Source organism: Corvus hawaiiensis, chromosome 3 (assembly GCF_020740725.1).
Source record: "Corvus hawaiiensis isolate bCorHaw1 chromosome 3, bCorHaw1.pri.cur, whole genome shotgun sequence".
Classification (NCBI taxonomy): domain Eukaryota; kingdom Metazoa; phylum Chordata; class Aves; order Passeriformes; family Corvidae; genus Corvus; species Corvus hawaiiensis.
This window is the reverse complement of record NC_063215.1, coordinates 48,120,516-48,148,288: the sequence shown is the minus strand read 5'-3', so window position 1 is coordinate 48,148,288 and position 27,773 is coordinate 48,120,516. Positions and strand designations below refer to the sequence as shown.

General features: G+C 37.8%; 1 protein-coding gene across 1 annotated transcript in view; it reads left to right on the top strand.

The window, feature by feature from the left end:
- Window positions 1-27,773, top strand: part of REV3L (REV3 like, DNA directed polymerase zeta catalytic subunit) — a 118,085-nt gene that overhangs the window by 73,089 nt on the left and 17,223 nt on the right. The window contains exons 13-21 of the mRNA XM_048295958.1: window positions 667-4,861; window positions 5,238-6,223; window positions 6,813-6,895; window positions 7,940-8,065; window positions 9,625-9,817; window positions 12,219-12,330; window positions 21,255-21,370; window positions 26,566-26,684; window positions 27,336-27,454. Of these exons, the coding sequence (XP_048151915.1) occupies window positions 667-4,861; window positions 5,238-6,223; window positions 6,813-6,895; window positions 7,940-8,065; window positions 9,625-9,817; window positions 12,219-12,330; window positions 21,255-21,370; window positions 26,566-26,684; window positions 27,336-27,454 (6,049 nt within the window). The remainder of the gene's footprint in view (window positions 1-666; window positions 4,862-5,237; window positions 6,224-6,812; window positions 6,896-7,939; window positions 8,066-9,624; window positions 9,818-12,218; window positions 12,331-21,254; window positions 21,371-26,565; window positions 26,685-27,335; window positions 27,455-27,773) is intronic.

The following is a 27,773-nucleotide window of genomic DNA, read 5'->3' as shown; positions in this document are numbered from 1 at the left end:
AAGTTACCACGGCCCCTGCTGGTCTCAGATTTATGTGGGAACATTAATACATGGATATGAATCCAGGATCTAACTAACTGGTGCAAGCTTCTTGCATGAACACCTGGGTGGGTGCTGTATTGCTCTGCTTTATAAAAGTGCCAGAAACTACCCATGTTTAGTGCCCAGCACAGTTCATACAAAGCCCTTGCCATGTTGTAAGATATACTACTTTAGCTTTCTGTGCAATGACTTTTCTGCAGGAGGAAGGTTATTTAGATAAGTTTTTTGTTTTTCAGAGCCAAGGAGTACACATACTTCTCAGGGACAAAGCAGGGTACAACCTTTTCTAGAAATCAATCTGTTTGTATTTAGTCATCTGAAAGTGATTGTGAAGCCTTCTTTCAGAAAGTCAGCATGAAATCTTTGACAATTGTATGCAAGTCTGCCATTGAGGAATTACCAGCAAAATGCCTGAGACAAATGTACTGATGATGTGATTTTGATAAAGCGACTCATGTAGTCAGGGTCTTTAGTTGTCATGATTATAAATGTAATGTGATTTGCAAGAGTTTTGTTTCTTGTTTGGATGGGAAGGCTTTCAGAAAAATACTATTAAAATTTTTAATGGCTTAGGTTATTTTCTTACAGGGAAACTAGAATAAAATTGCTTGTCTTCCATTTCAGACAATCCTTTGAATAATGAAAGTTCTCGAACTCACTCCTCCGTCATTGCAACAAGCAAAATGTCTGTTAAGACCTCAATCTTTCACAAAGATGCTGCTACACTAGAACCCCCATCTTCTGCTAAAATTACTTTTCAGTGTAAACACACAAGTGCCCTTTCTAACCATGTTTTGAATAATGAAGATTTTGTAGAAGACCTCTCACAACCAAACACAGAAACAAGACCTGAACTTTCAGTCCATTCTCTTACAAAAGAAAGCACTTACTCAGCAAAGTACCCAACTCCATTCAGCAATAGTACCCATGCAGAAAACTCTCACAAAGAGAGTAACAAGAAAGATACTCTCCAAGTTCCTTCATGTGGAAATAATATTTTTGACTATGAAGATGATATTTCATCAGTGAACAGACCAATACCTAGTAGGAAGTACATTAGCATTAGAAAGGCTGAAAAGGATGTCTCTTTTATGCATGTGGGCCGCCATATTGGTGACAACATGTTGAATAAAAACTTATATAACTTTTCTGATATGAGCCACTCCAAAGGTAAAATGTCCTCTGAAGTAAATGAAAAATCCAGCAGTGCAAGTATAAATAGTTATTTTCCAGCAACAGCTACAGAAAATGGTGAATTGGTATCTTGTTCAGGAGGCAGTCGAACTGTGGTACATTCACTTGAAAATAACACTGATGAAGGTGGCCTTAATAAGCTTAAAATTAGGTATGAAGAATTTCAGGAGCACAAGGCAGAAAAGCCAAGCCTCAGTCAACAAGCAGCACATTATATGTTCTTTCCTAGTGTTGTTCTTTCTAATTGTCTCAGTCGGCCACAGAAGTTAGCTCCTGTGACATATAAATTACAGCAAGGCAACAAACAGTCCAGGTTGAAACTGAATAAAAAGAAGCATAGTTTTATCAATCGTCAGGAGCCTGCTAGTGTAAATGATGTTGCATCCATGAAGGAAAGCTGCTATACACAAGGTAATGCTTGTAGTAACATTCCTGATAAGGATAGTGCTTTACCTAGTGACTTAGTTCAAGTTCCTCTTGAGGCTTTTGAAAACAAAATGCCTACAAGTACTGCTAATTACACTGACTGCCAGTTTGCAGATGGATCTCTTGAAACTGAGCAGTCATTTGGACTGTGTGGGAATAAGTACACGCTCCGAACAAAACGGAAGGTAAATTATGAGACTGAAGACAGTGAATCGAGCTTTGTCGCACACAACTCAAAAATTAATCTACCTCAACCGATAGAAAGTGTTGAAAGTTTGGATGGGTCTCAGAAGTCTAGAAAGCGTAGAAAACTTTCTAAAAAATTGCCACCTGTTATTATTAAATATATTATCATCAATAGATTTAGAGGGAGAAAAAATATGCTTGTTAAATTGGGGAAAGTAGATTCTAGTGAGGAAAGAGTAGTACTCACAGAGGAAAAGATGAATTTATATAAAAAGCTTGCACCTTTAAAGGACTTTTGGCCAAAAGTTCCTGACTCTCCTGCAACCAAATATCCTATTTATCCACTAACACCAAAGAAAAGTCACAAAAGGAAAGCAAAACATAAGTCAACCAAGAAAAAAGCTGGAAAACCACAAAAAACAGGTAGTACAAATATTAAAAGAACTTTATCTTTCAGAAAAAGGACTCATACAATTCTTTCTCCTCCTTCGCCCTCCTACAGCGCTGAAGCTGAAGACTGTGACTATAACTATAGTGATGTTATGTCTAAGTTAGGTTTTCTTTCTGAGAGAAGCACAAGCCCAGTAAACACATCTCCACCTCGCTGCTGGTCTCCCACTGATCCAAAAGCAGAAGAAATTTTGACCAACCTGGACAGAGAAGCTTTATTTAGTAGGGGGCCCAATATCTACAACAGCAAGACTGTTAATACTAGTGTAGGAAAAACTAGTCGAGCAAAAACTCAGGTTAAGAAATGTAAAAAGAAATTTGCCAGCCCCACTGTATCTACCAAGAAAAAGAAAAAGATTAATCAGGCCAATAAAACACCAGATGATGGAAAGAAGAAACCTAGAACAAAACAAAAAACGGCTGAAAAAGCGTCCTCAAGAAAACGCATTGTATTTAAAGATGAAAAAGGAAATGGTCGCTCTACTGCAGAAGTCAAGTTTGTGCTGAAACATCAAGATCTGCCTGAGATTTCTTACAACTCTCTCTGTTCTCAGCCACTTCACAACCACAAAGACAGTCCTCTTCCTGGCTATTCAGCTGGATATCTGCCATCAGCACAGCTCCCTTCAGCTGATGCACAAGGTAATTCATCGGGCTGTTTTCACTCATTGATGGAAATTGATAAGCCTGTAGATGCACAGTGTTTGTCTGCTCCACGGGAAGACCCTCATTCGTCTTTCGCATCTACTCCTGTGGCATCTGGAAGGGAAGTACCAAAAATGAGCTCTCAAAGGTCCAGGACTCAGAGTGCTGTATTTAGAATGAAGGATTCTGCTCTCATTCAAAACATATTTGATCCATCTAATCACTCAACTCACGTAATACAGAATGCGCACATGTCTAAAGATAAGACTTCCCCAAAAGCGGAAGAGATAAAAAATTTGCAAGTCAGATATTTGCCACCAGCTGGGAAATTAAATGAAACTCGTGACTCTCTGGACACAGCAAAGATGGATCAATTACATGCCACTAACTATTTGCATTGTAAAGACAATAATCAACAGCAGATTTTTTGTTTACCAGAGGCATCATCCAAGCATTCTGATCCTTGTTCTTCTATTCTTAAGCCATCTGAGGAAAACCCTGGGCCACTTCAGTTGCCTAAAAACTGCTTTGTAACGTCTTTGAAGAGTCCAGTGAAACAGTTAAATTGCGATCAAAACCAGAGAGGATTTCTTTTGGATATGTCACATTTTAAACCTGAAACCACAAAACAAAGGCCTCCATCAGAAGCAACAGTGCAACCAAAACCCATCTCCCAGTATAAAAACAGGAATATAGTGGCCCCATCAGCGTTTGGTGAAGGACAGTCTGGCCTTGCTGTTTTGAAAGAGTTGCTCCAAAAGAGACAGCAGAAAGCTCAGAATGCCAGTATTGCGCAGGAGCCGTTGCCCGACAAACCACAGCTGAGCAAGGGCATACCATGCCCTCTTGAGCAGAATAAAGCCATCAAAAGGTCACGGTCAGTTACATCATCAAGAAAATCTCGTGCTCCCAGGAGCACAAAACCTAAAGAAAAAACAGCAAAATTTTCAAAAATGGCGTCTGCAAGCCAGCCGATTACCAGTCGCATTGATCACTCTGTATCTGATGACAGCCCCATTTTTTTTTCAGACCCTGGTTTTGAAAGCTGTTACTCACTTGAAGACAGCTTATCTCCAGACCACAGTTACAACTTTGATATTAATACTATAGGGCAAAGTGGATTTTGCAGTTTTTATTCTGCAAGCCAGTTTGTCCCAGCAGATCAAAATTTGCCCCAGAAATTCTTGAGTGATGCAGTTCAGGATCTTGGTTCTGGACAAACAACAGAAAATGACTTTCTGTGTCATAATGACCAAAAATCTGAGGAAGAAAAGCAACATTCTTCAAGCACAAATAAATGGATACAGTCTGGTTCCCTGAGCCCTGAGCTTTTTGAGAAGACCTCACTAGATAATAGTGAGAACCACTGCCATAGTCAATGGAGGAAAACCATTCATTCTTCTACTTCTAGATCTAGTTTTATCGATACCTCTTGTACTCAAGAGACTGAAGTCTGTTTAAATGAAAAATTCAAATTGAATAGAAATACAGTTAATAAAGAGAGATTTCTTAACCTTTCTCAGCCAACCTGCTCAGACTGGATTCAAAGCCACATTAGAAAAGAAACCACTTTTGAGCCCTGTCAACCACTTGATTCAGTTAATACCTCTTTTACATCTTTATTGTCATCGCCTGATGGTGAGCTTATAGATGCAGCTTCTGAGGATTTAGAATTACATGTTTCAAGAAACAATGAAGCATTAACTCCAACTCCAGATAGTTCGCCAAGATCAACCAGTTCTCCCTCACAATCAAAGAATGGAAGCTTTACACCTCGTACTGCTCACATTCTTAAGCCTCTCATGTCCCCACCCAGTCGTGAAGAAATCATGGCAACTTTGCTGGATCATGATCTTGCAGAAACAGTTTATCAGGAACCATTTTGCAGCAATCCTGCAGATGCCCCAGAAAAGCCAAGGTACTGTGTTGAATGCATTTCTGTCTACATATGATTGTGATTATATTCAATTTTAATTTTTTCCTGTAAACAATTTTATGGTGTTATGTGGCATGGATGCATGAAAGATCCCATCTGATATACATACATTTGAAGTTGAAAATTACTGTGCTTCCAGTCCAAATACCCATTTTCTTTCATGGAACTTTGAAGGTTTTTTTGTATATTGTTGTTGTAAGTAGGAATGTGCCTTCATGGTTTGTAAAATAAAAATACTGCCTATGGGAATTGCACAGTGAGAAAACTAGTTAGTAGTACTCTGGTTTTCCACCATCTGGAGGACTGCCTGCAGTGAAGTTTAGAGTAAAACAGTAATTCAGACTACTTTTTTTCACAGGGAGATTGGAGGGCGGCTTCTCACAGTGGAAACCAGACTTCCAAATGACCTTCTTGAGTTTGAGGGGGACTTCTCATTAGAAGGTCTACGACTCTGGAAGACTGCATTTTCAGCAATGACAGAAAGTCCTAGACCGGGATCTCCTCCTCATTATGGTCACTCTACTGTTAATAAAAGAGAAAGTAATAGCCATAAAACTAGTGAAGACAAAAAAATAGTCATAATGCCGTGCAAGTGTGCTCCAAGCCAACAGCAAGTTCAGATATGGCTTCATGCCAAAGAAGAGTATGAACATTTCAAGAAATTGCCTAAGAATCATCCTGCTGAGCTGGCAAAGGCAGATGAAAATTTTAGCTCTGCAGTATTGTCTGAAGAGAAATCTATAGAAGTAATAAAAGTAGCTAAAGATTTAAATTTGTCTAGCCTGGAAGATGAAAGACCTATTGTGCCTACAAAGAACTCTCCTGCCTCTGTGGCAGAAAATACAAAAACACAAACCAAGGAAACCTGTGATAAGTCTATAAGCACTATAGGAACTTCTGTAAATACTAAAAATGACATAGACTCTAATAAAACTTCATGTGAAAGCAAGACACACACTACTTCAGCTCCAGAACATGATAAAGAGGAGGAGGAGGAGGAAGATTATTATGTCAATTACAGTTCACCAGATTCTCCAGTGCTTCCTCCTTGGCAGCAGGTGGCATCTCCAGATCCCAAGCAGTGCAGTTTAGAAGACACAGAGTGGAAAAATCCGGATATTATTTTGTCTTCCATGGAAGGAAGTGATGTAGTACCTGTTGGGAGTGCACAAAATTCTCCATGCACCCAAGAGGACATTAGGACATCCTTTGACACATCTCCATTTCCAGTTAATGAAGATCCGGGAAATTCTGAACCCATTTGCCTACATAGTACACCCATTGTGCAGAGAAAAAAGCAAGATGGAATGCCTGAAGTTCTTGGTTTTACTCCTTTATCTGCAGGTAAATCCATTAAGTGATTCTAATAACACACACACAAATCTGAATATATTTCTTTTGACATAATAAGAAAAAAATTATATCTCTGCAGAAATATATTTAAAACTAGTTTTTGAAAGAAAAAGTTCTGTGCATTGTTGTTAAAGTTACTACTGAATTATTGAAAAAGTCTAGAAGTAGAACATCCATTTGCTTCCTAACAGTCTCTAGTATCTGAACTCTGAAGTGCTGGTTAAAAGCTTAATTTAAAAGTGATATTTATTTGGGGGATTTTTTGATCTTGTTGACTATATTGCTTGTATTTTTCCAAAAATAATCTCAATGTATAGTGTGAATAACATTGCAGTGTTCAAGATGATAATGATGTGAGGCTTTGTAACTTACTGGCCTTGTACTATATGTTCCTAAATGTCCGTAAATACCAAATTGCAGTAGTTGTGCTTTGGCTTTGATGAAGGATAAAGCTGTATTTGCTTATATATGCAATATTTGTTTGTAATGTTAAGGAAATGCCTCTGTTGTTTCTTGCATGTTGTTTAATGCCTAGACAATACTACTGAGGCTAAGGAGTCTTTCACTCATACGTTTACAGAACCAAAAGCTCAGAAATTGAGCCACAAGAGAGGAAGTAATACTGATGGTCTTCGAAGAGTACTTCTAACCACACAAATGAAGGTAAATTAACATTTTCTGTACAGATGTATTTTTATTACGCCACGTATACACATTTCCAATCTTTCTTCTTTGTTGTTTTTGTCTTTAGCTGTTAAGATCTTGAAAATACATTTTAAATGATAGGGTACAATTGTTGTAGAATCAGAGCACACTCAAAGTTAGGAATAAATTTATGAGTTTAATTTTGGGGGAGCGTAAGTTGGAAATTGAGGGTGCTGTTCTAGGGTAGTGAGACACTAATGAAACACTAAAGAGGCACTGTGTAAAGATGTTGTTTTGCTCTTTGAGTTACAACATCCTTTTTAAGTTCTAGTGTGATTTCCCATTTTTATATATGTATACCCAGACCTGTGTATATTTATGTGTCTCAATGTGTATTAGTTTTCAGACAATGTTCTAAACATTTTTGGAAAACAAGGAGGTCAGTTTGTGGTGTGCTGACAGAGGAGAAAGGGATTGGACTTGTTTTCCCTAAACAGTGTTTCTGCTCCCCATGTTGGAAACAGAATGGCAGGCTAGGTGTATTACTGGAGTGACCCAGTAGTTTTTTCTTCTCAGTATACTGGTATTCACCTATTTCAAAGGGGTACTTAATGTACCTTTAATTCAGTGCCTTAAAAAGTGATGACTGAAACAGGAGTTTTTGACAAGTTGTTGCTCAAGAGAGAATAGAGAATTGCTGGTTTCCATATCCTCAGAATTGCAAGAAAGCCAGTATGTGTAGGACTGGCAGGGCTTTTTGGTAGGGTTCTGGAAGTTTTTGGTTGTTTGGGAGGTTTTCTAAGTGTTTCAAACTGCCTCTTGCTTTGCTATGAACTAAAATTATTTCTAGAAGGCAGAAAGATACAACTGTTGTTTGCATGTTGAAAAATGAAACGAGGACATAGTAAAAAGTTGGGGACTTCTTAGTAGTTTGTAGTGTAGCATTTGCATTTTCATTGATAATTTTGTATTTAATACTTCATATTATTTTGTGTTACATATGAGTTTAGCAACCTGTGTTTTCTCATTATCCTGTGCTTTTTTCTTCCCTTGTCCGATAAGAATCAATTTGCTGCCCTCGGTGCTCCGAAGAAAGAGACTTCCCAGATTGAAGGACCATCTTTAAATAATACTTATGGTTTTAAAGTCAGTGTGGAAAACCTGCAGGAAGCAAAATCTTTACATGAGGTAACTTTAATGTTTCATGTCACTTCATAAAATTGTAGTTTATCAGGCCGATTTTATACTGGCAGAAATCAAAAATCTTTTTCTCCTGGGTTCCTACATGACTTAAAAATTAATCAGTGTGTGATGTCTGCAACTTTTAAGTAGTTGATCTATCAGTTTCAGCTTGATGTCCAGGTAACAGTATTGAACTAAACTTCACAGTATTTTGGTTGAGAAGATGGTAATCCTCCCTTTAAAAATAAAAATAAGGGAAAAATCAGAAGAAATAAATAGTAAGTTTTGCATAAAAACATCACTTGAAAAATTAGTTGACCATAATTTTAATGGATTGTTTCCTTAAGAAATAAGGCATCTGGCAGCAGTCCGTCAGACCCTCCTGGTATTTCTACTTGTTACCTTCTGAACCTGTTGGGCAGTTTCTACTACATTTAGCAAAATGGTGCCTATCTCAAAGAAGGTCTCTGTATATTTAATGCAGATGAGTGTTTGGTGTGGGGAGAGGAATCAAAGTGCTGGAGAAAGGGAAGCAATGTAAATACAGTACTGCTGTGTTTGGCTGCTGACTGGGCAAGCAGTGTGTGTATATGTGCTCCTAGATGGTCTCCACATCTGTGCCTTGCATTTAGCTGTTGGCCAGTTTATACAGGAGATAGGGAGATAGCACTGAGTAGAGGACATAGGAGAAGCCACAAGAAACCAGGGGGAAATTGAGATAGAGCTTTGATAGTAAAATTTCACTTCAGTGATGTTTGTAGCGATTTAGCATGCAAATCTAGAGGAAATCAGGCTGCCCCAGGGCAGCTTACATACACAGAAATACTTCTAACTTTTCCTTCATCATCTGTCCAACCTCTCCATTAGTCCACATTATGAGCAATATTAGGCAAGACAACAGAGCAGCAACATAGCATTGAAACAGTATAAAATAATACTGTCTTTATTGCAGAGTTAAAACTTGACAGTATATAGGGATTAGCATTTTCTTAATGTAAACCATTCTGGAAAAAGCTCTTGGTAATATGATGTGGAAGTTCCTTAATGCAAGCGAAGGCAAAGTTAGGTATTCTCTCTACCTTCCTGTAAGAGTCTTCATGCTTGTCTTGGGTGAGAGGGGGAAGGGAGAAGAAAAACCAAGAGTGTTTCTTTGTTCTTCATCAGTTCAGAAATGTGATTCAGCTCAATATACAAAGCTGTTTGAAAACACTGCAGGAATTTACAATTGTTGAAGTTGAACATTATCTGGTTTTTGTCTTACTTTCTGCTTTTGGTAGAAGAATATGGTACTCAGAAACACATGCTGAATTTTCATAACTGAGTATAAAAATGTGTTAAATGATTAATAATATTTTTTCCTAAGGTGGTGTTTTTTGCAAAAAAGTGAGATCCAGAGATGCGTGTTTAATCACTTCTGTTAATTTTCAGGTGGGACCTTGTAGTTACAATGTAATACCACCATATAAATGTCTGCACTATCCTAATTTGCACTGATAGTCTTCTCTTAATTTTTTTTTTAAGAAACCTGCAGAACAAACTAACATACTGTGTTTATTTTTTGCTAGGTCCAACACCTTACCCTCATCAGTATGGAGTTACATGCTCGAACAAGACGAGATTTGGAACCAGACCCAGAGTTTGATCCGATCTGTGCTTTATTCTATTGCATCTCATCAGACTCAGCACTGCCAAATACTGATAAAAAAGAAATCACTGGTGCTATAGTGATTGATAGAGACAGGACACTCTCAAGCCAAGGTTCCTATTTCTTTTTTCTTAATATATTTTACAAAAATGCTATTTCATAGTAATCAAACAGTAGCAAGCCAAATGTAATAGAGTATCTATATTACTGTGTATCTCATTAAATTTTGTCTTGTTGAATGGCCATATTAAATATGGAGTTTTCCTGCTTATATCTTCCAAAGAACTATTGCATGGGCTGTAAACCACAGATAACATACACGTGTGCAAAATATCCACGTTTGCGTACTTGTGGACAAGCTCCTGCAGTGTTCTAAAAGTGTAAAGAGGAAAACCTGCCTTTAGTTTCCTACTCAAGTTGCTGGATAGCTACAAGTAGAAAATGTTAAAAGCAAGACAGTATGTTTTATATTTTACTTAAGGGTTATTTTTGTGGTTTTATCTGATCCTTTTAGGATCCAAACAGGGGCCCTTATTCTATTGTACCTTTTTGGCTTTGTTTAGACCAGTGATACTCAACCTGTGGCTCTAGAGCCGGATGTGGCTCTTCATGGCCCTACAGGCGGCTCTCGCAATGTAGGCATCTGATCGGCGCTCCACTCTATCAGGCAGCGCGGGGAGCACTGAGCAAATGGACCAGCAGTGTGGGAGTCGCTGAAGTTCCCCCTCCCATAGGGGGAAAGAAAAGGAGCTGCTGGGATCCCCCCACAGGTAAGAGTAGAGATCACCTCCCACCCAGCAGCTGTGGGGCAGAATGGGGAAAACTTGCCCTTTTGCCCCTTCCACCCCTCCACCCCACTCCTTCCTAGCAGCCAGAAGGGATCGAAGACAGAGTGCTGCTGGGAGAGAGGATGCTGATGTGTCATGTCGTGATGTATCAATGTGTGGTGGCATTAAGGCAGCATCATGACACGTTGAAGTGTCATGATGGAAAAAAATCACACTGTTGATACTTGATTTTTATGGTGCTCTACAACTCCATTTTATTAAGAAGTGGCTCTCCAGCTGTTAAAGGTTGAGTACCACTGGTTTAGGCTAGTAAAAAAAAAACCAACCAAAAAAAAAACCTCAAACAAAAAACCATCCCCAAAGTAGTCCTCTTTTCTTTCAGGGTTTCTTTGGCATTGTGAATGTGTATCAAACCACAAAATACTGTCTAAAATTTTAAGCGTGGACAAAAAACCTACCAAAAATAAATTTAGCAATAAGGCAACAGCTTCTTCTTTTACCAGTTTATTTTTCAAAGTATTGTAGATATTATATCATGTTAAGCTAAGTTCTTATTATTCTCAGTGAATTTTATTCTGGTATTATATGCTTGTTACTATCTTTAGAAAATTTATTTCCATTACCTTACTAAGTGAGATTTTTCCACAGTATAGCCACTATGGCTCCCTAGGTGTGTGCCACTGATAATTTATCAAGAAAAAGCTTTCTGTGAAAGGTCCAGTGATACTTTGAAAAAACAAAGGTTCTGATCTGGTTTTGTTAGTGAAATAAAATGATGTGTTTAAATGTTATTGTGACATTCGTTGCTTTAATTGATGTGTGCTGTCAATACTTTCTTGGTTAGAACTTTTTGAGTTTCCTGTGGAGTGACTTGACATTGAGATACATTTTTTTTCCCCTTTTGTGTTATTATTGCTTTGTAAGTCACAGTACTCGTTTTAACATTTGTTTCTGAAAGCACACTTTTCTTAATTCTCAAGATCTTAAAAATGTGTCAAAGTAGAATACCTTTTAAAAACTCCAGTTCTTAATATCTACAAGGTCATCTTAACAGAGATCATACTATCTGTTGTATAGAGAAAACAGAGTATGTGTTGTGCATTATTCATAAAAAGAGGGGTTTTTTAATAGGGGAGGCAAATGCTGAGTTTCTGCATGTATACAAATTTAGATGTTACTCAGACATTATCAATGTGGACACTCCTAATGTGCACTAAGTGAGCAGTTGCTCATGTTTTTCCATTTCTATCAGTAACTTAGCAGTGTGCTGAAAAAAAGAACTATACTGTCATATAGCATTTTCATTCTGTAAGGCATTTTGCAAAGCACTACTCTAAGATAGCAATTAAAACTATATTTTGCACAAAAACAGTGTGTGAGCTGTCATATAGTCATTTAATATTTCTTACTAAAAGTCATTTTGTAGTAGCTGGACTCTTGTACATGTAAAATAGTGAAATTTCTCTTGAATCAAATTTGTTTATATCTGAGAATTTGTGCAAGATTACCACTATGGCAGAATTCTACAAAGTGACAAGAAAAAATTATTCCACCCCAGAGGAACAAAATAAGTCCATGGAATTAATTGTGGTAATTATTAAAGATAAAAATAAGCTGTGTTCCATACATCTTTTCAGTTACATGTTTAATTCTAAAGCAGTATTGTTGACTGAAGTAATGAAATTCCTTCTAAATTGTAACAGATTTTTTCACTTCTATTTTCTAGGGAGCAGAGGCCAAGCCCCCTTGCTTACAAGATCTGGAGTTACAGGACTAGAAGTCAGTTACGCTACTGATGAAAGAACTCTTTTCCAGGAAGTAGTGAATATTGTAAAAAGGTAGCATATCTGTACGTTCTGCTTTTATTTTTCAGGCTTGGAACAGCAGATTTAGTTCCTTCAACCCTTGTCAGTCTTTCAAATACTGATTTTGTTGTTGTTGTTGTTTTTCTCAAAGGCTTATTTCTAGAGTGGACAAGCATGGTGGTCTTTCAAATAAAGATACTTTTTGCTTTTCCTTTTCTCTGACAGCAAGAACATTCAGATCCTCTTAAGCAGCTGAGTTACAGTCTTGAAACTAATCAGCCATATTAGTAATCTTTTTTAACATACAACTTTTCCTCTTAACCCCAGAATTCATTACACATCTCTCTCTGAAACTCTCAGAATAGTAGATATTAACAGTGCTGAGAGCTATAGAAAACCCCTCAGACAGGAAGAGTTTTCTAGGAACTCTGAGGCAGGACAGAAAAAAACCTGCATGGTACTGAAACTGCTGCAGTTTAAAGTAAGGGTTTGTTGAAAAATCAGTTTCCTTCATTAGTTTTGTCTTCTCTGAATGGAAATCCCCTGCTCCATCCGACTTGGAAAACTGCTGGTTTTCCCCATCTCCACTAAGGCTGAGAAGCCTGTTTGGGAACCCTCTTGCCTGGTGCGTAGGTGGAACCACAGACGTCTCTCCAGACCCTACTGACAGGTGCAAAGCTGTAAAACTGCAAGGAAAATAAACAGATTTAAACTCTGAGTCACCCTGCTGGAATAGAGGCACAAGACAAAAAAAGCTAGGCAGAGTACATTTGCAATTCTTTCTCTCTCCAACCAGAAAACCTCTGATGAGAAAGACTTTGACCAACCCCATGAAGCCAGAATACAAAAAGAGTTGCTGAATGCAACCAGCACAGGGTGGGTCCTGGCAGAGCAGCAGATTCCTGTTCAGAGAAGACAAAATTCAGGTAAGGAACATAATACTATTTTTCTCTTTCTTGGAAATCTAGTGCTCCATCAAACTTGGGAAAATTACTCAGAATGAGAAACTGCCAATAAATGAAGAAGTTTAAAAAGTGACAGTACAGAAAGACTATGGTAGAGAGAACTCAGCAGTTAAAATGTACATCCACATTAATCGCTGAAGAACAGAAATTGTCTGTATCTGTACATACTGAAAGCATTACAGAACGAAAAAAGTCATGCAGTTTTGGTGTACTCCAAGATGGAATGTACCAGGTTGCTGACTGAGAAATCTCTGCTTACAGGATCTTCTCTACCATGTGCTAGCATACCTTTTTGATGCAACAACTTCATCCACAAAGATTGAGTTAGTTGACTTGTATTCCTGGAAGATAAAAGGTTTGATCTATTAATGGAGAGGCAGACTGCTGTCATCATCTTCGTTTACTTCCCTCCCAACTCTAGAATAACACCTCAGGTATCAGACTTCTGATGGACTCTCAGAAAAGATGTTTTTTGAATCTTGGACCACATCTACAGTTTGCTGCTCTTTTTCCCCCTTTATTTTCTGTAGCCTGGGCAAAAAAAGAAGAAGTTTTGTTGGAGTAAATGTTTTGTATTTAAGCACAAAACAAGTGTCTAGGCCCAGAGTAGCTTTAACTGAAGGAGGAAGTATGGTAAAACTGTGTGATTAAGAAGTAGTGGACTGCAAAAACTTCCTCAGTGAGACATGAACAAGCAAGCAGCTTTAATGAAAATTAGTAATTATTTTTTAAACAATCTTCTGTTGATCTTTTTAGTGTTATTTTTTTTCCAGCACAAGCTAGGAGCTTCGGCTGTTCTGGTAGATGCACTTAATAGTAGATCTGATAGATTAGAGAAAGAAAACTATCAGGCCATATTTAAGAAATACTACCACTTGAACTTCATGGAGCAACACTCAAAATCACCTTAATTTTCCAGCTGAGAATTGTATCAGTATCTTACATTCTGATACATGCTTTAGGCTGGGCAGTAATAGGCTCTTGTGACTGAACAGCATGCCCAGCATGACTGCAGCCTGCTTTTGGTTCATGTTCTAGGCCTCTTGGGCTGTGGAAGACTGAAATTCCAGATTCCTGGCATAATGAATGACAGACTGTCTGCTCACTCTTGATTGTCAATATCAGGAACAGATTTTATCAACTTGTTGGAGCACTGAACAGAGAGGATCTTGGCTGCAGGAGGAATTATCTTATGCAGTCCAGTTTAAGAATTCTTGTTCCTATTTCTAGTCATTCTCTTAGTAGTTGGCCTAATTCTTCCTCTTATTGCATATCTGTGAAATTGTGGAGTTGTTTCAAGTTCCAGCCTTCTACTTCTTTGTTTAGGCCTTTTGTTTTCTTTCTATCCTGGCTATTGAAAATAAATAGTGGTTGATTCTGTAACTTCTCGTCAATACATATAAACTTTGGAAGAGCCCAATAGAGAATTCTTGGTCAGTCTTTCACACAGATGAGGCAAAGGTGATTCCTGGAAAATTTGTAACTTCTGCAGTACTCTTAGCTCATCAGCCTCTTTGACTAAGTTTTTGTCAGTGAAGAGTGTTTCCCAAATCTAACTTTTTATAGCAGAGCTAAAGTTATTCTGTTTTCATTGAAGATGAGTACTGCTCCATAAAGTTGACTGGAATTGATGAACTGAAGTTGGATTCAGTTAATACCTTCACTGTGAGGTTGTTTAGGGTCTGCTAGATCTGAATGACCATGGTAAGGTTAATACCTAGGCATCTGTGAAGTACCAGGTTAAATGTTCTTCTGTGGATTAGTAGATGTTGTCTCTGATTAACTCAGAGCAATTGGCAAACAGAAATAAGTCATCTTGAGTTCTAGTAGACCAGAAGAAGACCTGATTGTTTCTCTTGAATTGTGATCTATGATTTCATCTATACTGAAAATTCGCAGATTTATCCAAATATTGAGGAGAATAAGCACCTCTGTTTCTAGGAGGTCATTACTGAGAGTGACTAACCTGTGAAATGGGAGTACTTACAAGTGTGAATACCAAAGTCTATGTAGTGACAAGTTTAATTTTAAAAGGTATTGTAATACTGAAGTTGAGGGTTGAGAGTCAGGAAACAGACAGAAAGGAAGAGCCACAAAGGTGAGTTTGGAGGAGGGAGGGAAGAACAAACAACACGGATTTGTAACAAAGAAAACCATCGTTAAATTTGTTTTTGGTACCCTGACAACTGTCTTAGACCTTGAGAGGGAGCTGCACCTGCATAGGTCCAAGTTTCCCTTCTTTGGTAAGCTGTCCTCTGACTGTAAACCAAAAAAAGAAAAAGGGGTTCAGCTCAAAACTGACATAAAGCAGCTGAGAGACAACCTCCTTCTAATCCTGTGCAGTCACTGGGGATGTCCTAGAAGCAGAGAGATCCAAGTTGTAGGCTCTCTGGAGTTGTCAGAGAGCTTTTTTTTTTTTTTTTTCTTGAAATGGAGCCTTGACATATATTGCTGTCCTAAAGCATTCTGTTGTGCTGCCTGAAGTGCTTTCTTGAATAGACCCTCTTTTGATCATAAGGTGGCAGCTGCACTCAGATGGGAGAAAAAATTGAAGAATCTTTCTGCTTGAGAAAGTAAGAGAACCATCCCTCTGAACGTAAAAGCAGGAAAGAGTAAACACATTGACATAGCTCCCTAACACAGGAAAGCTGACTGTTTGAGGAGGAGGAGAAGGTGGAAGGGAATGTTACAAGAATGTTTGCATGGAGATTTAAAACATAGCAAAACTAGCAATGTCCAAGCCTGATGGAGCAGTGGATTCCCATGAAAGAGAAATTAAATGTCTGGGCCTCCCCTTCACTTTTAAGACAAATTGTTCCGTTTCTCTTGAAGTGCAGATGCTAACAGATAGCAGAAAAGGGCAGGTCCTGCAGGTGTGAGAGGAGCAGAATTTGGGGAATTCATGTGGGAATGCACAGTCCCCATCTCTCTGACACAGGAGAATGTGAAAACAGGATGGGCTTGAAAAAAATAGTACATTCATTGCTACTTGAGACTTACCAGATGCCCACCAGCTCCTTGTCTCCATTGAAGTAGTTTTTGATAGAATTACATGAACAGAGTATAATGTAAGATTTTACATAAATATTTTGGGGATAACATTTGCATATTAATTAACTGTTAATGCTTAAATATTTTTAATAGTATTTTTCTTATAAGGCATAATGCTAATAATTTTTTTTGTTTGGATACAGTGCATTATATTTTTTCTTCTGTAAATGCTCTAGCAACATTTTCTTCTTAAAATAGAGATGTGCTAATCTAACCTTCTTTTTCCAGGCCAGTATCATCTTCATCAGAGGCATTTTCCTGTAGAAATCTGTATTTAATGTCCTGTATCAACTTTATGGATTTTTATTGTCTAAGGCAAACTGGAAAAATGTTTTCAGGGATTTCAGTTATATGTTTGAGTCACCATGCCTTGTGTTGCTATGCACAGTTACTGCTTTTGTCTATATCATAGGTCTAGCATAATTTCCCCCCTACCCTCCCCCCCTTTTTCTCTTAATCATAGCTGGAAGAAAAATAGCAGTCAGGAAAACCAGACACATAATAGAAGGGAAGGTATAACTGGGAAGCTTTGGTGTTCATTCACGAAATTGTCAAATGAGAAAGAGAAAGAGATGTCATAGTAGCATATACGACTTAGCTGGAAAGGAAAATAATCGCATTTCTTCTCTCTGCAGCATATATGAGTTGAATGTTAATGCTGTTGTGTTTAAATCCTGCCAGCATAAATGCTGCTTTTCATCTTTGCAGAAAGATTGGCAACAGCATGCAAAGCAGTATCAGGGCCCATCCTTTTAACAAAAGAGCATATGTTGGCAAGCACACCTCTTACTCCTGTCGTGTTATTCCTAGCCAGCAGCTTTCAGATATCAGTATTAAAATTTACTAGTTTCTTGCAGGTGTAACACCTGGTCTCATTACAATTTCTTCTAATAAAATAGCTTGAACTGATGATGAAGACCAGCTTCGTAGTATACTGTAAAAATTGTGAGACGGGAGGATGAAACATATAAAACTTGTCCTCTTAGCTCCCAGCCTGTTTCTTTGTGGCACCACATGAAAAGGGGAGAGGGAAAGTGAGAGGGAGTTGCACTTCAGCTAAGCTCACATCAGCTAAACTTCGGGTTTGCCTGTTCATTTCCCCATGTGGAATAATGTACTCTTTTAGGTCCAGCCACATCTTCTGCTCTAATAGCAAATAGAATACCAGAGGAGATCTCGGCAAGTGTCACACTGGTTCATTGGTACAGCTGGTACATGAGATTGGGCCGCAGGAGAGGGCATTTCTGCTGCATAAATTAGGATTTCGTTTATCAGCAAACAAATTAGAAGTAAGAAACAACAGTGTCTCTTTCTAGGTGCAAGAAATTTGATAGGTCTGTTAAACCTGTTGCATGAGGTCGATCTTATGCATAGGTAGTGCAGGAGTTCAGGGTTCTAAGTGTAATACAGTAGAAAGGAGTTCTTCAATTTAATGTTATTTTGGTTTTTCCTTCAGAGATAATTCAGAGATACACTTGTGAATGCTTACAGATATACATACAAAATACATATATGTGTAACTTCCTGTGGTATCTGAGCAACGCAGCTGCCAGTAGTACATTTATTGGTTTTCATGCTTTTAGAAGGATGCCACTTGGATCCAAGTTGGACAAACTGACATTAAAGGACTGTGATTATAGGGAATTTACAGTAAGATTTGATCTCACCATTTACTAGCTACTCTACCTTGATTTTCCATTTAGATAGCTTTGTATAAATCAGCTGACTGAAACTTAAACATCTGTACTTCACTGTCATTGTCTAACTAGCCATCCTCATCACCAGGAAAGTTAAACAGAGAGAACAGGATCTTGGTCTGCAAGAGGTGGCTAAAATATAAAAAATGGTTCACCCAAAGAGGCTTTTTATTCAATGACAATAGAGACCAGTTTAGAAAACTTGAGATGCCAAAAATTAGCTGAAATTAGACGCTCCCCTTAATGCATGTGTGGGGTCTAGCTGGGATGGAAAAGCAGAGTAAGTAATGGCGCCGTAAAGTGATAGCCTGTAACTCAGTAATGTGCAATTAGAGGCAATCCCTAATGGCCTGGACAGGCAAGACTGAGTTCCAAACTAGCACACTGCTTTTTTAAAAAATCTTTTGATTAATAAGCTTTCCAATCTACATGTGGATTTACATAAAATTGCGTTAAAATATGTGATACTTAAGTTAGATACAATTAATTTATATAAGAAAAAGCATGTATCTGAAAACACCATAAACTAAAGGGCTTTTATGTCTTGTCCTATAAAAACATCTTTGCATCTGAAGGATACTAGAGAAACAGTTGTTGAGATTATATGCAGATGGATTACAGAGGTCATTTTGTTCATTAGGTTAAAAGATAATGGGAAGATTACCTCCAGAACTGATGAAATGTATTCAGTTGCAGTAGTAATATAATAGCCCACTAAATTTTTTTTAAGTAGGAAGTGAGAAAAGTAATGCTCTGCTTGGGCAAGTTAAAACCCAAAGCAAGTGTCCTTCATCACAGGTGGTAGCTGCTAATATGATTATGGCAACTTGCTGCTTCCAAACAGGATGCTTGTTTCTGTTCAGAACAGGCTTAAAAGGGAAAGCAGATTTCTGGCATAATGAATATTGTTTTATGTACCACTTAAGCAGTTCTTCACAAGTTTCAGATTCACATTTGCATCTATCACGGAACCAATCTGCATAATGCCTTGTCCTGTGCAAAATCTACAAGTATTTTCCATTTTGAATTACGTGACACCAGTTTTCAAATATGAACATGACTGACTACTTCCCTCATTTTAATTAATCAGTAGCGTTTTGCAATATGCTAGGACCGAGATAGTTTAGTTACAAGAATTAATTTGAAAATATGTTAATTTTTGTCATGTTTATTCTATGCCTGTATAAAACATGGCATAATTCCTTTTTATTTCAAAGCTTAAATGGAGCTATTAATAATTTTGGAACGTCATTTGGCAGTCATTGTATGTTGTGCAGAGCAGCAAGCAGTCATAACTCTTGCTGATTCCACTGCTGGAATGAACTGCAGACTAGCTTCAGTCATTTGTCCATAAATTGTTCCAAGTAGCTTTGGGTTTGTACTGTTGGTAGAATAGGTTTCCAAATTGAGTAAATTTACCACTTCCACTCCTGATGATCATTTCCTATCTTCAAAACCAAAGAATTATTCTTTCGACATGAAGAGCAGATAGCAGAATATCCCCCAAAGGCAAAGTACTAGTTCTTTTACTTTCTGTAGAATGCTAGAAATGAAAAACTTCAGAATCCTCTGCTTTAGGCAAAAATTGTATCAAATCCATTCCCTCACAAGTAGAAGTAGGTGATAAAGGGTATTTTTGCGACTTCTGGCAGGTGCAAAAGCCCAAACTGTAATAAAGAGAGAGCCATGCTGAGTAACAAGGTTCAGATATTTTTCACAGAAAGTTAGTGTCCCATGGCAGAAGTGTGGAGAAGCTCTTTTTTGGAGCTATTCTCAGAGTAATTAGTATCTTCAAAGTGAGTTGTCATTGCCTTTGGCTGGGTGGCATAAGCAAGGAAGACACTTTCCTGATAAAGTCTGAAGCTTCATTTGTAATGTCTGTGATACAACTAACTCGGTATTTGGGGAAAGGGTGTTCTGTATTCAGCAGTCAGGAAATACTTGCATTTTTTGGATGTGTTTATGGATGCAAGGAGTACAGAGATCCTGTTCATAAACCAAGGCCCCTGCCTCCTTCTCCGATAAACTGAGGTCTACAAGCCTGCATCGTGTTGTAGGGTTGGGCATAGACTGTGGTACAGGACCCTCAGCCTGTCATCTGTCCTTTACCTCCTGACAGCTGCCCTTATGTCATTCAGTTGTATTGAATGCTGCCTGTTGGAACTCAAAACCCCTTAGCTGCATTGAAAGAATCAATCAAGGTTGGAAAATACACTAAAGATCATTTAGTCTAACCAAGAAGCAGCTGTTCTTCCCAAGGAAGCTTCCTTTCTTTTTTTGCTAAAAATCACAGATACCTCGTTACTTTGGCTAGTCTCTGTCTGCCCAGCCCAAGAAAATCATTCGTAGGCTATTGAGCAAGTGACCAGATCATGACTTCTGGTTTTAATAGTGCCTGCTCAAAAGTTAGGTGATACTGGCTCCTCTGAGCTAACTCCTGCCTCTGCTTTGTCTTTAAAGCCACATTGTTTGTCCTTCTGTCTAGTGAGCTCTGCTCTGAGCCTGATTGGAAGTGACTGTGTCAGAAGTCAATTCTGACTTTTCTTTTTGTCATACTTGAGCCAGTCAGATTTTCCAGCTGGAAAGAGGTACAGCATAAAAGGAATTTTTCTTGTATCTTTTAGGAAGAAGGTAGTCGTAAGAAAGAGGTATTTAAAGAAAACTGGTAGATATGGTTGCTTTTCAGTTTAGACAGCTCTCACTCAACTACAAATTGTAACTCCCTATAAAGGGTCATCATTTAGGACCTGAACTTCCCTCTTATTATTCAAAGCTACACTTCAGTATGCATAACACATTATTATTTGTAAAACATTCCAGTTAACCTACTGGCAAATTCTGTTCCATAGGCATGACTATATTTCACTGCACATCTGTCTCATGCCAGTAGCTAGGTTTCAGTTTATGCTTGATACCTCCTGATTCCATCAATAAAACCTGATGAGACCTCAATTTTGTTCTTTATTTGTAAAGACGGAAATAATAGAAGTATGTAAAAAAAAAATTCCAGTGAAAGTATTCTTTCTAAATATTTTTGCTGTTGAATGCTACTAAAAATCCTAAGAGATTGCCTGTTTTAAATATTGTCTCCTAGTCCAGATGCTGCTTTTATAGAAACCGATTGTGACTGCGTCTTTTTTAAACTCAACATGATTTGAATGCAATCCTGTTTATATTCTGTTCATGGAAAATATTTTCTTAAATGATATGAAGCTCATTTTTTCTTTTCCTCCCACCTCTCTAGATATGACCCAGACATTTTGTTAGGCTATGAAGTCCAGATGCATTCCTGGGGTTATCTCTTACAGAGGGCTGCTGCACTGAATGTTGATTTATGCCAGATGATTTCTCGTGTGCCAGGTAAGTTATTGTATAGGGCTTCAGTTCAGTTCTAGTAGAAGCAAACTGAAATCTATGAACAAATTAAAAAAATAAATACAGAGTATTTCTTGAGATAGGCCTCATTTTTTTTTGTTCTTGCTCCTGTGTTGTTACAGTATAATCACACCCACACACCAAAAAAAAATTAGGAATACCAATGAGATTCTGGTGTTTTCTGAATTTACAAATTCCTGGAGTATTCCACTTCTGTGTGTGTCCTGTATTCATGAACCTGGACTTATATTCTGTAGTTGTGTGTTAAGTTTTCAGCTCTTTGAGGTGTTTCTGCTACCAAACCTTCTCTTGCTTTCCTTGGCTTAAGTCATTCAGAGTACCTACCATAATCATCATTTTTGGTTTCTCTGGCTGGGATACAAGGACATAAAAATGCTCCTGAGTAGCAACTGTTCTGGAGAGCAGCTTTGTAATAAAATCCTCACTTTCAATACCCATTCTTGTATTTTGGGCAAATTTTATTGTCCCCAAGTGCTGATGCTTTCCTCCAACATTTGGAAAAAAGTCTGTTTAGACTGGCAAGAAAACTTGGATGAGAATGGTAAGCCTAGTGTCTGTACTTAGCCAATCAATAGAAGCCACCATTCTGAAGAATGGAGTTAGTGAACAGCTAAATAAATGTGCTGTCGCACCCGAGAAGAGTCAGGATGACTTTGCAAAATTAAAAACTGTCTCAAAAATATGTTGTAGCTCTTTACAGTCATCAAGGTGATGTGGATGAGGGATATTTTAAAAATGAAAATAGTTGAAAAAACTGCTTTTGTCAGGACTCTTGCCAAAGATCTGTACAGAAGTTAAATAGCCATGAAATAAGAAGTGCTTTACTGTGATTGTTCTATTAAAAACTTCAGCCTGTTGCTTTGTAATGGTTGCAAAAGCAAATGTTAGGAATTATGGAGCAAGGAAAATATAAAGCAATGAATGTAAATGTAAAAAATGTAAAAATCTGTAGTGTGCTTGTACCTCAAATACTGATGTTGTAGCCTCCTCATAACCTTCCCCCCATCAAAGTGGATATAGGAGAACTGGTAAAGATGAGAAGGATAATCCAAAGGTGTCTAGTAATTTAGTATTTTGGGATTCCAGAAGAGACAAAACAGTGTAGGAAAGGTAAAAGCCTATGAAATCTTGAGGAATGTAAAGGGAAATAGAGATTGGGTTTTCATGGTCTTTTCCAATGCAAGAACCAGAAATCAAGTGAAGCTTGCAAGTGGCAGATACAGAATAGAAGTTGATTTTTAATCTCTTCATTGTTGAACTCTTGAGTTCCTTGTCACGAGATAGTACAAATGCTTAAAGTGTACATTGCTTCAAAAGGAGATAAATTCTTGCAAAAAAAAATCCATTGGGATCTATGATATATGTGAAAACAAGGTCTGGACCAGAAAGCTGCAAGTGGTTAGAAGCTGGAAGAGTTGTAGAGAGAGTATCAATAACTGCTTCCCCTATCTTGAAGCATCTGCCTTTGAGTCCATGACAGAACCTGACACTGGGCTACTTGAATGTTTGGGCATACCCAGCACAGGAGTCATCTTTTGTGTAGTTTTCCTGTGTGCCTGGCCAGGAAAATACGATGTTTTAGAAGCACTATGTTCACACGCTCCTTCCTTGAGGTTTAAATGATTGTATACTCTTTTGATGCTTTCAATACCTGTAACATGTTTAGAAAAGAACTGAGTTATAGAGTCCTCCCAGAGACAAGAAAATACAAGAAAAAAATTGTATCTTCAGCTGAAATTTATTGGCAATTGGACTTTGGTGAATTTTAAAATACTTTATGTATGAAAACAGGAGCACATGATAGTTTAAATATGAATAGACCATCAAAGCTCACAAGTTTCCTTCTTCAGCACAAAGCTCTCAAATTTGTTCTTCAGGAATAATAACTGATTGCATGAACCTTGTTATGCAATTCCTTTGATGGCTTAAATTGAGATGATATACTAGTTGCAGAATAATGCCTCTAGGTACAGTCTTCAGAGGTACTGAATCATGTTCAGAAAAATTTTTGACCCATTACATCTTACGATTTGCAATGTCTTTGGTAAGAGGAATAGTTAAGTGTTGTAGTCAGAGGTTTCTTAAAACCTCCAAAGATCACGAAGATGTACTGCTCTATTGTAGAAGAATGGCTGAACAATCGCTTCAGTTTGGGACATGTGCCTCTGCTGTTATTCTTAAAGGCTGTTGCAGCTCTTATCTTGCAGGACAGCTCTGTCTGTACTTTAGTTGATGCAGAACCAAACAGATCAGCAAAGCTGTTAATAGTACCCATCTTCCTGACATAAGCTCTTCCTCAAGTTACTGATTTTGGGATACACATGAATGGGTCCTCAAAGAAGAAAGGGAACTTTATGGTTCCTAATGGTAATATCCTCATGTATTTCACAGTCAGGCTTCCTTCCCTACAACTATGAAGTCCCACACAACATGGGTCAGTTCTAGTGAAGGAAACCAGGATTGTAGCCCTTAACATTTTTGGACAGGAAGTTCGAGTTCCCTGACCATCTTGTCACACATCCCAAGATCCCAATTTATCCACATCCACATCCCAGTTTATCACTGGACACCAATTAGTGTGCAAGTAGTGCAAGGCAACAGTGGCAGTTTATGCTGCTCCCTAACTACACCTCAAACCCCAACCTGTGCATGCAGAGCATAGACACAGTCTGCACAGCACTGGTATTTGTAGTGCAGATGTTCCTGTGCCAACTGGTAGATGCACACTCAGAAGTGGAATACATAACACTTAAAAATGCTTCTAAGAATTGGTGTTATTTTAAGGTAAGTAATTATTTTTTGACAGAATTGCAGGAGAAAAATGAGAAAATGTTTACACTGATGAGCTCTTCCCAAAAATGTCATACTGTAAGTGTGGGCTTGCATGCATGACCATATACATGCAAGTTGTGTTCTCTGTTGCTTTGTGGCCTCCTTGTCCATGGTTTTGACCCCATCTGTGTTCCTTTTGCATTTCCAACCCCTGTGCTTCATATTTCTCTCCTTTCTTCATATGCTGTATTTTCAGAACAGGAAGTGCTCCTTTAAGCAGTATGCTCCTCATTCTTCCTGTCGAAATAAAGATGGAAGGGACTTCTCCTTCCCTTTCCTGTGATTTCACTTAACAAAAAGAAATCTGGACTTCTCTCTGGTTTTGCTTTATTGGTTGAGTCTGGTGCTGCCTCTGCCATTTACAAGTGAACTATTCATAAGTCGTTAGGACACATCACAAGAACAGTGAGTGCTGTGCCTGTGCATAGTGGCATTTTCTCTGTGCGCACTGTGGCCTCCTGTTTCCTCCTTTGCATCACAGTTCAAAGGGAGTGGGTAAGAGAGGGTAAGAGGAGACTTCTTTTTATTTCATCTCATGCACTTGAAAGATAGGAGGGATGTCCAGTTCTGCTTCTTAACAACATAGTTTCCAAAGAGGCTTACATGGTTCTGGTGATATAGTTCCCATCCCAGTTGTGGAGTAGTGCAGGTTTTTGTAATATAGTGGTGCTCATCGCAGGCAGTCTGGTTCATCAGGCGGTGGGTGGGTCTCTCTGGTGACCACATTATACTTTGCTGCCTGTTTTTACCAGCAACACGTGAAGCAAACTTACTATGGGAAATCTCCCCTAACAAGTCAGAAGAGAACTGGGATGACACTGCAGAAAGTAAAACTAACCAATACTTTCTGCTTCCAATAAAAAAAAAATATGGAGGGAAAGGAAATACAAGTTCCTCACTTTCACAGGAGATCCAGCATGTGAAAGTGAAGAAAAGCAGAAGAAAAAATGTTGCTACTTGGTGGGCCTTTTTTTCCATCCAGACATGGAAAAAGAAGTTGCGGTTTTCCTCCTTAAAAATCTGAAACAATAAGGAGGTTAAAAAGATGCTATGCATTTTGGTGAAGTGTACAAAAGGTCTGCTCAATTTTGTCAAGGATCTGTGATTTATTGATAAGGTTAGTAAATGACAAATAGGTTTTCTTAATCATATTTTAATTAATATGGTACACATTTGAAGAACAACATACAAAATTAGTCTGTATTATGTTGTTTCACAGCAGTTCTGCAGCATTTCAGGCAGTTTTTGCTTCTGTCATCAAGCGTAAATGTGCTTCATGGCTGTCTGAGGATCTAATTGTTTAGCTCTGATCATTATTGCAAAACAGTTTGTATCCACACTTCTACACACTCTGTCCAAAATGTTCTGCTTTTTGTTAGCAGGGTACTGTACAGGCTGTGCTGTACCTGATAAATGAGTGGTGGCAGAATACAAAGCAACCAGTAGTTAAAAAATGGGTGGATTTAGAATTGTGGGGAAATTGCCTTGAAGTGATTTCTCTTCCATTAAACTAGTAAGAAATAAGACTGAGGATCGGTGTGTTTTCGTAATGGATTTTAGTCTGTGTGGTACATTTTAAAAAACATCTATGTAAACTCTGGAAGGAACACCAAAACTGTAGACTTACAATGACTGAAAAAAGAGATAGTTTAAAGAAATGTATACCAAAAAGACTGTCTTCTCTTGTGCTGTAGTATTCCAAAGCATGACAAAAATCAAGGATGACAAAAGAGGATATATTTCTGTACTTTAGTCACCTCTGTCTCACAGAAAGATGTAGAGTGCTGCATCTGCATCAGTTCCTTCCTATTTCCTTCTCCCTCTGCTATCCAGAACTCATGTCTACCTGCACTCACTGCAGTGGGGTTGCTTTTACTGTATGAAAGACACTGCATTTTCTCTTCCATGACCTGGTTTGGAGTAAGATCATTGCAAGTAAAGCCCTGAGTTATAAACACCTTAGGGCAGAAATCACTTTTGCTTATTGTAATTTTTTTATGTTGTGCACTACTGTATGTGCAGCTAACTCTCAAGTAACATTCAGCATTGCATAACCAATATATCCACTACGGAGAATATATTGCCTTGGACATTATTTCAATGAAACTGAAGTAAGGGTTCTCTGCAAAGGGCAAGAGCAGAAAAACCTGGAGGACTTCCATTTAGAGATTGAGTGGATGATTGGTAAATAAATATTCTTGTGGAATCAGTAGTAATCTTTATGAATTCTTATTTTTCTAGAGAGCACAAATTGAAAGAGGAATGGCTTGATCTGGTCTTGACTGTCCTATAACCTGTGTAAATATATTCTCTTTTAATGTCTTTAGATGAAAAGAAAGAGAACAGATTTGCCACTGAGCTGGATGAATATGGAGCAGATACAATGAGTGAAATAAATATTGTTGGGCGAATTGTCTTGAATATTTGGAGAATGATGAGACATGAGGTAAATTTTTTAAAAGATTAATGTTTTGACTTACTGGGTTTTCTAATTATTGCAGACTTTGTTGAAAGTTTCATGTAAATTGTGTAACTTCTAGATTTTTTTTTCTTTATACACCTCTTCAAATAGAGTAGTTTGCCAGTTTGTGAGAATGGGTTTTGCATATCGCTAAACTGTAAAGTACTGAAGCCCTTACTTTTCAGTAGTGTTTCTTAATTATACTCCTTTTCACTGATTTGTGGGTTTTGAGAACAACTCGTTTTAGGAATTTGTCTAATATGGTGGTTTTACTACATTAAGTACTTGAACGTATTTTAAGATGTCAGATTTACTCTTCTTTTTTTTCTTTTCTTTTTTGTTCCATTTATAACTTTACATTTAATATTCAAACAGCCCAGTCTTTACAAATCTTCTTCTGACCAAGTTCAGACCTGATCTTTATGAACTACGTAGCTCTGCATAGTCTTTTCAACTGATAAGGGATACTTTTTCCAGACTTGTAAATAGTTAGTGACTTCTAAGAAGAAATATTAGCTTTTTTAACAAAATACTAATAAAAGTTAATAAATGCAGTTGTTGCAGTTTTTGAAAAGTAGAGATTTTTTGATTATGACAGCCATCATGCATCTTGACATGTCTGCTGTGTTTTTCTAGGTGAATCTAACGAATTACACTTTTGAGAACGTGGGCTTCCATGTTCTCCATCATCGTTTTCCTTTATTTACATTCCGAGTTTTGTCTGATTGGTTTGACAATAAGGCAGATGTCTACAGGTAATGATCTATTAATCCATTTTGTTAACTGTTTTTAAGGCCAGATTCTTAACAATGGATAGGTGGAAGGTAAAATCAGCATAGGAAGAAATAATCAATTTAGCTCAGGCACTAGTGCAGTGTATATGCAGCAACATGAACTTGTTTACTTGGATGTTCTGTTACATAGTTATACCCTCAATATTACAATAAGATATTTCAGTTACATTTTGAACATATCTGAATAGATGTACTATTTTGAAGTTCTGTAATGTCTTTATTTTATTTTAAATATAATGTTCATCAGAAAGACTTTTAATGAACTGTCAGGCTTTTGTTT